Source organism: Chenopodium quinoa, unplaced genomic scaffold (assembly GCF_001683475.1).
Source record: "Chenopodium quinoa cultivar QQ74 unplaced genomic scaffold, ASM168347v1, whole genome shotgun sequence".
NCBI classification, from domain to species: domain Eukaryota; kingdom Viridiplantae; phylum Streptophyta; class Magnoliopsida; order Caryophyllales; family Amaranthaceae; genus Chenopodium; species Chenopodium quinoa.
Genome location: NW_018744858.1, coordinates 1,836,474 through 1,851,515, shown reverse-complemented (window position 1 = coordinate 1,851,515; position 15,042 = coordinate 1,836,474). Strand labels below are relative to the sequence as shown.

The following is a 15,042-nucleotide window of genomic DNA, read 5'->3' as shown; positions in this document are numbered from 1 at the left end:
CACTAAGTGACACCATGTTCAGAAAATAGCAAAAGCATAACAAGGATTGTTTTTCAAAAACAAATGCAGTCACAAGGGAATCTTAATTTGTGTGATCAAATAAGCTGGGAGTCTGTTGACCAGTCTTGAACCTTTGTGTTGACTTGAATTCTTCGGACGATACTTGAACGTCGGTGGAAAGCCTCTAAAACTCTACTTATGGGTTTTGACCTTTTTACGCTTTGCCTTCGAAAATAGATTTTAATTAACTTGACACAACAATCTCCCATCAATAGACTTAACAGGACAAAATATTTACTGGCAAATTCAGTGGGTGGCTTGACCCAGGGGGATCACTATGTTGATCCTCACTGTCACATCCCTGTATACAACACACAAATTGATTTTATCAAACATTAGAACACTTACAATAAAAATTAGGAGGTTGCAATATTACAAGAGTAACCTTAGTTGTTTTAAGCTTGCTAGTGTTATACCCTAACTCAGACAGGCTTTTGTTCCTAGACCCCTTTGGTCGGCCTCGAGGCTTCTTTTTACTTATCGGATCTTGAATTCCAATTTTGTTGCAAGTAGAGGCATTACTAATATTGGGGTTAGGTCTTAAGCCACCAGCTGCTGATATATGTGGCATGACAACAATGGGGTTAGGTCTTGAGCTACACGCTGATGTTATCTGTGTCCTGACACCAATGTCTAGTGATTGGTGGTTGATGAGGAGTGGATATAGGGGTGGTTGCTGGAATAGGAGTTGATATTGGTGTGCTGGCTGGTTGTGGAGTTGATGAACCAATTTCAAAACTCGGTAATACTAAATTTTCCATCAGTTTTGCACGCCGTTCTTTCACGTCTGCATGGAGCTTCGAAATTGCTTCACAGATAGCCTCAAATGTATCATCATCTATTGATGATGCTTCGTCACACAAGGACTCAAGATCAGGAATCAAGGTGTTGTATCGTTTGCGTTCCTTTGTTTGTGTCGGATCATGATAGGAGACTTTTACACGGGTGTGCCTCCTAACCACATCTTTCCGCCACCGATCGAGTACATATTTGGGGGGATATCTTTCACCATATTTTGATCCCAAACTCTTATGATGTGCCTGCACAGAATGCATCCTTCTCAAACTTGCGACAGTCACAACTACTGTCTTTTGTGACATGATTAAACATAACTGAGTAAAACCTTTTAAGGTCAATCAGTTTATCTTCATTTGTTCCACTTTTTACAATCCAAACTTGATCTTCGAGCAAGTACTGAATTGCTTCTTCCCTTACAATTTCCTCCAACTTTGGAATGACGTACAACATCCTAGCACATTCTTTTTGGACTTCTTGAAATTTCACATCAGTGTAAATTTTTTGAAAATATCTCTCGACTTCGAATCCACTAACTAGTCGCCTAATGTATTTGGAGTCCCTATCGTCTGCATCTGTCTCATCAGTGACCCTCTTTTTCATTGCTTGGCGATATTTTTCAGGAAATTCATGAAGCTTAGTGTGCCTATTAACAAAACCATCGAAGAACATGTTTATGCTCTCCACCCTCTGCGTTGATTCCATCCCCGCCCAAAAGTACTCTTTCATGTATGCCGACACCCACATGTGCCTCTCCACAAAAAACTCTTGTAGCCATTCATTATCCTCTAACTTATACAACTTCATTGCTTCACATCACCGTCTTTGGAATTCATCGATAGTAAAGTTGTCGTATATCACGTTCTTCAAAGGATTCTTGAAGTCGTTATACCTAACCAAGGAAAAAAACTTAAACACATCTACCAGGTACATTCATGGGGAAAGAGAAACCAATGACATGAATTTTAAAAACCACTTACAATATTACTTGGTAAAAAATATACCAGACAGAACACATGACATACATAATTTAAGTTTTAACTTTGTACATAATATATCAGATAGACACTATGACATATATATATATCAGGCAGACACCATTACCATAAAAAATTGTACTTTGAAAAAAAATGACAGTAGGAAAAATTAAAGCAAACTAGTAACCAGTAAACAACTTACAAAGCACACTTCCCAAGTTTTTTGGGAAATTTCTTCAAGATATGCCATATGCACCATCGATGTCGTGTGTTGGGCATAACTTCAGCTAATGGCTTCCTCATTGCCGGTGCTTGATCGGTTAGGATGGCAAGGGGAGCTTTGTTGCCCATACAAGACAACCACTGTCGGAAAATGCAACGAAATGTGTCACAATCTTCGCGTGAAACAAGGGCACACCGTAACAACGGTGATTGACCATGATGATTTACTCCTACAAAATTAGTGAACAGGAGCTCATACTCATTAATGAGATATGTCGCATCGAAACATACGACATCTCCAAAATCTTCAAAGGCTACACCTCGCATCAACCCAAAGTACATCCTTCAAATGACCTTCTTCATCCAACCTATGGGCATGGAAAAATTTCTGGTTGTTAGCTTGCATGTAGTCATCCAACCTATGGCTTTTGCATCTCCACCTTCCATCTTCAAGCGTCTTTCCTTATAGACCTCATGCTGCATATCCTTTACATTAGGCAAGTTTTCATTCTCCGTCCCCAAATATCCACAGATTTGTGGCACCGGTACTCCGATCTCAAAATAATTAAGCAATCTCTTACGAACGGTCGACGCCATCTTCTTTATACGATACTTTTTAACTAACTTAGCCATACCTGGGTTCAAAGTATGAGTATGCTCCTACTCCACCGTTATCAAAACCCAAAGCCCTTCACCATTAACACTACCATAAATCCTAGCTTAACACTCACATTTTTTTGATTTTCTTTTGCCCCGCGCAAGCTCATCCTCCCCTATATCACCATTCGAATTCCCAACACATCCTCCAACTTCCATTAACTTAGCCCTTTTCTTTTCCTCCCGCTTCGCCCTCATATTTGGTGCACCCCAACATTCACACTTCCACGTCATTCCCCTTCTCTCTTTCTTACCGGTAAATGCACTTTGAACCCCGCTAACTCCAAACCCACATTGCTCTGCATAAGATTTGTAGTACACCTCAATTTTCTCCTAACCTTTGAAGACCATCCCAACTTTAGGAGGTTCAATAGAGCTCATAATAGTGACGTTATTTGTTGAAACAGTTGTTTTGATGGTCTGCATAGTGGGGAAGAGGTCTGCATTGGTGTATCTCTTATATCATGATTCTGCATTATTTGTGTAAGGGAAATATTGTCCAAGTTCACTATATCCATATACTCATCTTCATTACAATCAAAGTCAATTTCAACCAGATCCATCTCAGCCAGATCACACCCCCTTCCTAAATTACTCAACCCTCTACATAACTATCCCAACTTGTGAGCCGTCAAATAAAACCACTAACAAATTAAAATATTAACCCTATTAACAAACAAAATACATGTACCAATGTCTAACAATTAATTACATAAGTGACTAATGGAAATAGAAAAACTATATACAGAAAGCAAAAATGACAGAAAGCAAATATGAAGTTCAGCATTTTTGTAGGAATTTCCAGGAATAACATTTCATTACTTTAATCACTGTCAGATATTAATGAGAATCTTCATTTTCCCACAACAAAGGAGTCATAGATGATCTAAAAAGACAATAACAAACAATCCTAAAACACATGACAAGACACTTGTTGCAAAATGCAAGAACCATCAGGAACCTGCTTAATACAAGTTTACACAAGATACTCCAAAATCAATATATATATATTTTTGTAACAGAAAGCGATTGCGAAATATGTCCCATTCTCTTGTCTACCCCTCCAAATTAACTCTCTAAAGCCATGATTTTCTCAGAAAATCTTATCCCCAGTTATACCAAAAGATTATTTTTTTCATTATTTTCAGACATCTTCTATCCTCTCATTATTTTCTTTCCCTACGGTTTCTACTACATTCTAACAAAATAGCACACATGCATGCCATGATCATAGAGAGTTACTTAACAGACCCGGCGTCAATTTATTTTCAGGCAATGAGAAATAAATTAATCATAACTTCACTTAATTAACAGACCAGCAGCTGTGTAATTATACAGGAATAAATCCAACACTTCGAACAATTATATGAAGATAGTTCTGCAACCTGCAATTGTGTAATTAACAACTAACACAAGCACAAAGTATGAACTTAACAAACCAAGAGACTATGCATGCAATTAACAAATCAATAACAAATAATACTAACCAATAAACCAATAAAAATCATTAAATCAACAACATTACCACAGTTACAACTTGCAACAACCCAATTTCAAGTAATACTAACCAAATTACCAAATAAAAACACAATTTCAACTAATTTTTACGACTTTCCTCCAAATGTACGAAGCAAAACCCTATTTCAAATAATACTAACCAAATTTAACACTATAACATAATGTAAATGTAGAGGATATTTCAAACATCAACTTTAAGCCCCACTATGATCATGCATTTAAGCATGGTGGCGTCCAAAGGGAAAGAAGCTAGAGATAAAAGAGTCGCCCACAAGTTTTAGGAACTTATAAACCGTTCACGGGTGTGAAGGTTACACCCCATTCACGATCACGGAGATCGCTAACTCCATAGTGGTCCGGAACCATGACTGAATATTCGGAAATGATGGTAGGAATCCAACCTAAAAGAGATTGAACCCGCCTCTACTTAATTCTTATGATATTCATGTGCACTTTCCGATCAACATACATCCAACAAGTTGGCCCTAAACCTGTTTAATCTACGTTGGTTGATTATTAATGCACAAATAAATCTATTATTGGCGATCACTTGAATTAAAATCATATTAGCCTAAAATCAGATTATTAATTATCTTATTAGGCATGATTTCAAGTACAAATTCCCTTTAAACCTGCAAGAAACGGCGTGATCAAGCAATAGCAATAAATCATGAATAATCAAGCAACATATAAATTTATACAACAATCATCATCATAATAACATCATCAAAACATGATTAATAGCAAGATCCTAGGTTTGATACTAAACGGATTAATAACAAACCTTAGCATGTCACTAAATAAAAAATTAAAGCAATAGCCTAAACATGATACCATAAAACATGATATAGAAATATTAATTAACATCCTAAACATGATACTAGAAATCATAAAAGCATCCTAACATGATACTAGGAATTAAAATAATATTCTAAGCATGATTTCTATATCAAAAGTGAGGAATAAGGATAGTAGATCTACTCACTTTGATGTCTCGTATTTCTTTCTATCAAAACAATACACACGTTAGTAACTTCAAGAAAGATTAAATTAAACAAATAAATCAAATAATAATAATTGAAATATAGATTATGGACCAAACCCTCAGAACTATCTACCTTCCACGTCGAGGTCGAAGGCAACTACGAGAAGGGCTTGGAGTATTCAAGTCTCGCAAAGGACGTATGATATGTGATGTGTTTAGGTTAAGGCTAAGAAAAAGAGAGAGAAAGAGAGAGAAAAAAAAGCTTTATAGCTTAGAGAGGGATTAAGATGATGATTGTTGGTGATCCAGCTTGTTGATGATTGAAAATGGGGTAAAAAGACATCTATTTATAAGAAAAAAAAGGGTCGAAAGATCAGAAGAGAGTCAGAATCCGACTCGGAGTAAAACAGGTTTCCGTCGCGACGCGATATTTTTTGGAAGATAAAAGTCGTACGGAATCCGGATTCCAATCAAATTGGGTTAATCGTGTTTCCGTACGAATTCTAATTTTATCGGAATTAAAATCATTCAAAAACAAGTGTTTTATCTGATATAAAATTCTTAAATTTTACTTTTTTAAAAACAGGATAAATTATAACCTTCTTGAGAATTCTAGAATCCAATAATAAATCCTAAGGGATTTAGAAATGAAGTTAAGGTTAATGGACCCTCCACATGGTCATTGGGTCGTAGGTAAGGCTCGGTTTGGGCCCAGTTTAGTATTTTAGCCATAACTTCTTCGTTATAACTCGGATTCGGGCTTATAATATATCGTTGGAATCTTTTCAATCCCCATCCAACTACACAATTATTAGACCCAGATTATAAACCAAAATAAACTGGTTTGGACGTTTTTATAAAGAGGTTACGAAATGAATGATTTTAAGGACACGAGATAATTGAGTTTTGGGTTTAAATGCACGAAATAAATGATTTGGATTAAAACATTTAAGGAAAGGTTAGAAATATGGTCAAGTCTAAAGGGAACTTCACGAGACTCTTTAACACTTCACCTAACTCGATAATCAAAGACGTGAAAGGTACTCATCACTGGGTTTGGTTTTTGGGGAGACACAATCAGGTGTCTACAGAAGCCCCCACTTTGACTGAGTTTGGAGAAACGTAAGTTTCGAAAACAAAAGTCAAAGTAGATCGAAAGGGACGGAGAATGATTCAAAACGTTCGCCGATCCTAAATCATCCTTTTTAACGCTGTTACCTGTAGAAAATGTTAATTCTACAAATAAAGGAGTTAAGAAACACGTATCTGACACCAACATATCGGTAGCAAACACTTTTGGCAGCTTTCCACGCCTTGAGAAATCCACCGAATGATAATTTTCCACACCTTGGGAATTTTACCGCGAACCACTACGCCTCGAGTGAATCTTTAGATGATAATCTTCCACACCTCAAAAAGACTGATATGAGATAGATTCCACGCTTCCCCCATCGCGAATCAATACGCTTCAAGCAACTCACAAGGTGACAAGTTTCCACGCTTCGGGCCACGTGTCGTAGATTCCTACGCGTCGAGAGCCTTATCGTGAACTCCTTCGCTTCGAGAAATTCACAAGTGAAATTCCATACTCCGGGAAAAACACTAAGCATCCACGCCTTGTGATACATCCGCCGTCTTCCATGCCTTGAGAAGTGCGCAATGATCTACAAATTTCCACGCCTTGGGGGGACTTGTCTATGCCTCGAGAAACTTGCAACACAGTCAATCAAGTTGTTTTGTTTTGACAACCTCCACATTCTCAGGGAGCGCCATCGAAGACCACTACGCCTCGAGCCGTCTTCTCAAATCAAGGTGACAACTTCCACATTTTAGGGAACGTTGTTAAAGACCACTACGCCTCGAGCCGTCTTCTCAAATCCTCTCTTCTTCACACCATGGAAAATCTACCGTAAAACCTTACTCCTCAAGATTTTACCGAGCTCAAATAATTTTTTGTAGATCTTCCATCAATGGTTATATCTCGCTTGGAGAGTCCTATCGAACCATTTTTAGCAATTGTGATCATGATCGGGTCAACCACTTCTCAAATGTGATCGTAATCGAGCCAAGCACCACTCAATGTGATCGTAATCGGGCCGATCACCGCTCAAATGTGATCGTTATCGGGCCGATCTCTTATCAAATCAAGATCTTTACGCCGCGCCGTGTCAGGGTGTATCGCGGTGCGCTGGAATTAAGGTCAGAGTTTTTAAACTCATTCTGCTCGTTCGGCTTCTTTGTTGTTTGCTCACGCCTTTTTCGCTCATTTGCGCTCAATCAGATTGCCTCAAATCTTTTGTAAAGGTTGTTCGTCCGCTAGGGACTTAGTGTACCTGCATCTATATTTTAGACTATAGGACTTTGCTCATGTTTATAGTTTCCTTAAGGTTGACCCAAGACTTGGTGTTACTTGACTCATTGTGCGACTCAATGTGTTTAAATCAACTCGACTTAATGTGATGTGACACGTATGTGCAGACTCAACTCGATGTGGTATGACATGACTCAATGTGTATGACTCGTGTGTGCATTGTGTTATGATTGCACTGTACAATGATTGTGCTCGTGCAGTCGAAAATGCAGAAAATCAAAAAATTTCCGTCATTTTTGTGTAAGGTACCGACTTTCTCCCGAAAATAAAGACGTAAAAAGGAAAAGAGGTAAAGTATTGGTGAAAGATGAAGTCTTTGAACTTCCTCACATGGAAAAAAGATGAATCAAATGACGGTGTATGTTGAGTGAGCTTAATCAAAAGTGTATGCATTGATGTTGTATCTCATGGTGCAAGGATTGTAGCATCCTAGACTATCTTAATTGATGAAAGTATTTGGGTAACTTAGGCACGGAGGCTAAGTACTTCATACTTTGTGATTCGACGATGATTATGAGTGAGTGATTCTAAGATGACAAGGCATGCTTCAAGGTTGTATTAAGATTTCATGACAAAGGGTTCCTAAGGGAGGGATTATTTGGCTATATATCTGTGATGTGTGTGAAAGTGATTCTAAGGTTAAGCTACAAAGGCTAAAGGTGTGGAAAAATATTTTGAAAAGAGTCAAATGATGGTAACTCTTATGCTAGGTAGGCTAATGAAGTAAGGATCAAGCCCCCAAGTCTAGCTCTAAATGGACAGGGATGAGCATTGGAGATTCCTTGATATGATCATGCATGAATGTGAATGCATTTTTATTACGGCCTCACCCCAATGTGAGGTTGCCTACGTATCCGTTAGGAATCAGGCCGAACGTAGCTCTAGCCGAACCTCGCACAAGTGTGTGTATACCTCAAAGAGGTCTTTCAAGGGTTGTAACGGGGTTAGGCTAAAGGTTGAAGAAGAAAGGATAAAAGGATCAAGACCAAAGATAAGCCCTCAAGGTGTGCAACTTTGCATTTGAATCTTGGTATTTGTATGCTTGGGGTTTCTCACTTTTGCACTCATTTTTCTTTTTTTGCATTTGAAATTTGTTTTTGAACTTTCTTTTGTATTAATGTGGGTAATCCCGATCATGCGGTCTATCACTCAATTGGCATTCATGTTTCTCAAGCATCACTCGATAAGAGACGCAATCTGAGACGTGTTCATATCAAAGACATTGGAACACTTGCCCTTTTGCACACTTTTATTTCTATTTTGAACCCTTTTTTTTAACTTACAAAATTTTGGGAAAATCACTTAAGCTTTTGTATTTGGCTTTGATAATTGCGTAAGTTACACACCATCCCATCCCAAGGTTAGGTAGATGTGGGTTGAATAAATAAAGGTCTATCGTTAGACGAGGCTCAAAGTGGTTTATCAAGAAAGGGATTGTAATATTCGAAAGGGGTAAGGGTGATATGATGTGGCTACAAGGGGTGCCTCAAATCATTGGTATACCTTATGCTTAGTTCAGCGTTGTTTTTTTTTTTTTTTTTTTTGAAATGCAATTATCATATGCAAGGAAAGAAATGCTCATTTTATTAAAAATGGAAATGGTAAAAAAAACAAACTCGTGAAATAAATCTAAGGAAAAGATGAAGGGTGCCTATGCTAGACTTATTAAGGGGAAGGGGAAAACAAAAATAATAAAAGAATCATGAAATATTTTTCATTGAAGCCTGCCTCGTGCTTTGTGCTTATTATCACTCGGTTTTCTTGCCAGCTGGAGGAACGAGAAGCTTGTTATTATCGATCAAATATTGGATGGCCTCTTTTAGCTTCCAACAACTCTCGGTAGTATGACCCTTACCTTGATGGTACTTGCGGTGTGCATTAGAATTCCAGTTGGGCGATCTATTTTCGGGTGATGGATCTTGAAGAGGTCCAATGGGAGTGATGAGTCCCTTGGCATGGAATCGATCGAAGGCGGTGTCATAGTCATCCCAATAGAGGTGAACTCTTTCCTTAATTGCTTTCTTGGTCCTTTATTATCCATGGCTAAGACATCATTAAGATTAAAGGTACTAATATTGTTACTAGAGTATGTGTTTTCGGAAGAAGAAGGATTGTCGTTCTTCTTTCCTTTCCAGCCACTGTTGTTACTATTGTTAGCAGCTTTTTGTTTTGCAAGATCATCTTCAATTTCAACGCCTATGTTGTAAACAGCTTTGAAAGTATTTAAATTACATTGATATTTCAAATGTTTATGGTATTTCTCTTGGAGGTTCTTAATGAACATTCTTACAGATTCTTTCTCATTTGGAACTTCAATCATTCGAGCGGAAGTTTCTTTCCATCTATTGTAAAATGCAGTGAAACCTTCATTCTCTTTATGTTTAAGCATTTCAAGTTCCCTATGATTCGTTTCTACTTGGATATTACATTTGTATCTATCAATGAAAGCATATGTAATAGTCTCCCAAGTGGCAATTTTCTCGGCGTTCATGGAGAAAAACCATTGTTGGCACACTGGTTCAAGAGAAAGTGGGAAGGGCGAGGGAAAAACCTTCTTGTCAATCCCCTTGATCTCCGTGATTGTTTCAAATGCCCTTAAGTGGAAGTAAGGGTTGTCAATATCTTTGAACTTGGGGATGTCATCGGTAGAGAACTTGTGCGGAAGAAGTTATTTGTCCACTGAGACCCCTTTAGAGCTTATACCAAAGTACTTGTAGTCATTGGAGATTTGACTCAAGTTATCCTCCGTGCGCTTGATGGTTTCAATGGGTACTTGCTTGTTAGGGTCGTTGACTCGAGTAGTGAGCCCTTTAAGCATCTCAGCGAGTCCATTGATGGTTTTTTTAAGTTGGTCAACTTCTTCTTGGCTGGCCATTATTACGAACTTTTTCTTGTGTCGAAACGGTATATCAAAGAGTAGCACTTGAACGAAAGTGTTGTTTTTTATTAAACGCCCTTCTCTCCTTGACCAAACGTTGTGGAAAGGGAAACCATGGACACTTATTGCCAATCACATGACTCGAACTCGGTTCAACATGCATAGGTGTATGAGGTGAATGATATGTTTGGGGAAATCATGTGGGAAGGGAGAATGTGGAAAGGTAAATGTGTATATGGAAAGTGTGAGGTATGTAATGTATAGAAAGTGATGTGAAGGGAAAGAATGCATTTGTGGAAAGATGTGGAATAATCCAGGAATAGGATGGACCCTCAACTCAAATGACGGAAAGGACGACTCGTGCATGGACCTAGCTAAGACATGGTCATGGGTGTGAAAAAAGTATGTACAAAGTGTATGGTAAGACTTGTGAGTGAAAGTGATATGTTCAAGACTCGTGTCATGACCATGGGACTATGTGATTAGACTCAATCAAGAACCAAATTAAGACCTTGGTTATTAATTAATCAAAAAAAGTTTAGACTCGACGCGAAGACTTAGAAAGGAAAACCAAACCATCGTGAAATGATGGAACTATCGCATCACGTTGGTTCTATTGCAGCGCGATATAAGTATCACGTTGCGATAGAACTAACGGTCTGCGCTACAAGCCAGACTTTCGCGCCACAACTGGAACGTCAGTTTAACTTGTTTTCGGTAATTCTTTCAAAAGGGAAGCCATAGTCTTAGTAGGTCAAGTATGTTTAGATTTTATTAATCCAAATTAATTAATTAATTAATTAACTAAGAAAAGTCCTTTTTAGTCATTAGTTAGTTTATTAAGGCTTTATAAACACAAGTCAACAGAAAAAGGTTAGTTTAATCACAAGCACGATATCCACAAGTAAGGAGTGCACAACTAGTCAAATAGTCACAATATGATGCTGTGAGTTTGCAACCTAACCATGGCTCTAGTTCTCTAAAGTTCAAGAATTATGGTAGTCAAAGAGGGTCCATGGTTATGAGTCTGGATGCATTGCGCGGAAACCTTACCTTTGTAAGGGTTGGCACGTATGGATGGGACCCCGCAAGTTAGACTTGCTTCCATGGTTTGGTGAATTCACAAACTCGGATGTACCCGTCGTTGCACGGAGCGTTCGATTGGGTAGATGGAGCGTGAATTCCCGATGGCTAAAACCATGTGTAGAACACATATGGGTTCAAAAAAGAAGGAAAAACTCAACCAGGAAGTAGAATCGGCGAAACAATACTAGAATCGGTCAAAACAAGAAGGCAGACTCCTGGCGCGATGTCAGAAGAACTCGGCGCGAGAAAACAAGAGTCGTCGCACGGCGATGGATCCTGTCGCCTCGCGACAGTTCCTACGCTTTGAGGCAATTTTCTGTGTTTTTTGGATTTTCCGATTTTCGTAGTATTTTTTTCAATTCTAATTGTGAACGATATTTCCGACTTTTCCTACATGTAAAAATCCTATGTTTTTTACGCATTACGGATGGTCTTTCAAATGTGGACCTTTTTATGCTTATGCCATAATGTTAATCAAAATTACGCACATGAAAATCTAGAATCTTTCAAATCTCATCCACTCATTCTAAAGTCAATTGCCAAAATAAATTTAGGAATCAAAATTAGAAATCCTCCCCAGTGGAGTCGCCAAAAAACTGTAGAAAATATTTCAAACATCAACTTTGAGCCCCACTATGATCATGCATTTAAGCATGGTGGCGTCCAAAGGGAAAGAAGCTAGAGATAAAAGAGTCGCCCACAAGTTTTAGGAACTTGTAAACCGTTCACGGGTGTGAAGGTTACACCCCATTCACGATCACGGAGATCGCTAACTCCATAGTGGTCCGGAACCATGACTGAATATTCGGAAATGATGGTAGGAATCCAACCTAAAAGAGATTGAACCCGCCTCTACTTAATTCTTATGATATTCATGTGCACTTTCCGATCAACATACATCCAACAAGTTGGCCCTAAACCTGTTTAATCTACGTTGGTTGATTATTAATGCACAAATAAATCTATTATTGGCGATCACTTGAATTAAAATCATATTAGCCTAAAATCAGATTATTAATTATCTTATTAGGCATGATTTCAAGTACAAATTCCCTTTAAACCTGCAAGAAACGGCGTGATCAAGCAATAGCAATAAATCATGAATAATCAAGCAACATATAAATTTATACAACAATCATCATCATAATAACATCATCAAAACATGATTAATAGCAAGATCCTAGGTTTGATACTAAACGGATTAATAACAAACCTTAGCATGTCACTAAATAAAAAATTAAAGCAATAGCCTAAACATGATACCATAAAACATGATATAGAAATATTAATTAACATCCTAAACATGATACTAGAAATCGTAAAAGCATCCTAACATGATACTAGGAATTAAAATAATATTCTAAGCATGATTTTTATATCAAAAGTGAGGAATAAGGATAGTAGATCTACTCACTTTGATGTCTCGTATTTCTTTCTATCAAAACAATACACACGTTAGTAACTTCAAGAAAGATTAAATTAAACAAATAAATCAAATAATAATAATTGAAATATAGATTAGGGACCAAACCCTCAGAACTATCTACCTTCCACGTCGAGGTCGAAGGCAACTACGAGAAGGGCTTGGAGTATTCAAGTCTCGCAAAGGACGTATGATATGTGATGTGTTTAGGTTAAGGCTAAGAAAAAGAGAGAGAGAGAGAGAAAAGCTTTATAGCTTAGAGAGGGATTAAGATGATGATTGTTGGTGATCCAGCTTGTTGATGATTGAAAATGGGGTAAAAAGACATCTATTTATAAGAAAAAAAAGGGTCGAAAGATCAGAAGAGAGTCAGAATCCGACTCGGAGTAAAACAGGTTTCCGTCACGACACGATAATTCCGTCGCGACGCGATATTTTTTGGAAGATAGAATCCGTACGGAATTCGACAATCAATCAAATTGCGTTAACCGTTCCGTACGTATTCTAATTTTATTAGAATTAAAATCATTAAAAGACAAGTGTTTTATCCGATATAAAATTCTTAAATTTTACCTTTTCAAAAACAGGATAAATTAGAACCTTCTAGAGAATTCTATTAGCCAATAATAAATCCTAAGGGATTTAGGAATGAAGTTAAGGTTAATGGACCCTCCACATGGTCATTGGGTGGTAGGTAAGGCTCGGTTTGGGCCCAGTTTAGTATTTTGGCCATAACTTCTTCGTTATAACTCGGATTCGGGCTTATAATAATCGTTGGAAAGCTCTTTTCAAGCCCCATCCAACTACACAATTATTAGACCCGGATTATAAACCAAAATAAACTGGTTTGGATGTTTTTATAAAGAGGTTACGAAATGAATGATTTTAAGGATACGAAATAAATGATTTTGGGTTTAAAGGCTCGAAATAAATGATTTGGATTAAAACGTTTAATGAAAGGTTAGAAATATGGTCAAGGCTAAAGGGAACTTCACGAGATTCTTCAACTCTTCACCTAACTCGATAATCAAAGACGTGAAAGGTACTCATCACTGGGTTTGGTTTTTGGGGAGACACAATCAAGTGTCTACGGTATAAGTAATAGAGGAGAGAAATTCAACTAACCATCAACATGAGTGACCATTAACACCCCACCAAACGATCGCAAGGAGTGCAAAATGGGCAGATCTAGGGATAAAGACACCCCCCTAACCTTTTAGCTTCGCAAACGGCAGATATAAGTGACTATTTGTGGGTGCAAATGGGGATAGTATGGTGATACTCCAAAGGGGGAAGAACTTAAGAAAGAGGGAAAAGAACTCACGAAAGAAGGAAAAGAACTCAAGCTAAGAAAGGGGGAAAAGAAATGAAGAAGGGGGGAAATGACAATTAACGTCTTCACACTGTCAAATTTAAAGCAAACGCCACTTTTTCATTATATGTTATAATACAAACTAGTCCTACTTGGCATATATGATAAACACCTAAAAAATCACCGAGAGTAACCTGGGTGGACTCGTAAATATCAGTAATTTTAAAGAAGAAATTTATTGGATTTTTTTTCGACAAGTTTATTGGATTTTCAAATTGAATATCGGAAACTAAAAAAACACTCAATAAGTTTTCAAACCATTATGTTATTGGCGAACGTAGCATTTAGTTTTTATACACTTACATACAAGTTTTGCTACAAAGAAACTGAGTTATAGTTGACTACTTTTTTCTAAAGAGATGATCAAAATCTCGAAATATACTTCATATATTAGGGTATGTGACTATTAATTTTGGTTGTATTCATTCCTCATCTGCACTTAGTTACACTGCCCACGTCTAATGAGTGAAATTATCCATATGCCCATAATCATATCCCTCATTCATGACGTAAACCTTGCACCACGCCCAACACTTACAACCACCACCAAAAAATCAAATTTATTTTTCGTTACCATTGTTAATAGTACATACCCCAATATAGTAGTAATGGTTGGATGTTTTAGGCCCTGTTCTTTTGAGTTGTTCTGCTCTGATCTACTCTGTTGAGTTTTACTTTCCTCTGCTAAAATCTGCTCT

The 15,042-nt window shown here is 37.5% G+C and overlaps 1 protein-coding gene across 1 annotated transcript; it reads right to left on the bottom strand.

The window, feature by feature from the left end:
* Positions 1-1,671: 1,671 nt before the first annotated feature.
* On the bottom strand, positions 1,672-2,651 carry LOC110704728 (protein FAR-RED IMPAIRED RESPONSE 1-like). The gene is made up of 3 exons (XM_021882536.1): positions 2,474-2,651; positions 2,035-2,284; positions 1,672-1,747 (listed from the first exon to the last, which is right to left on the bottom strand). Exons 1-3 carry the CDS (start codon positions 2,649-2,651, stop codon positions 1,672-1,674), a joined length of 504 nt encoding a protein of 167 aa, XP_021738228.1.
* Between the last annotated feature and the right edge of the window lie 12,391 nt (positions 2,652-15,042).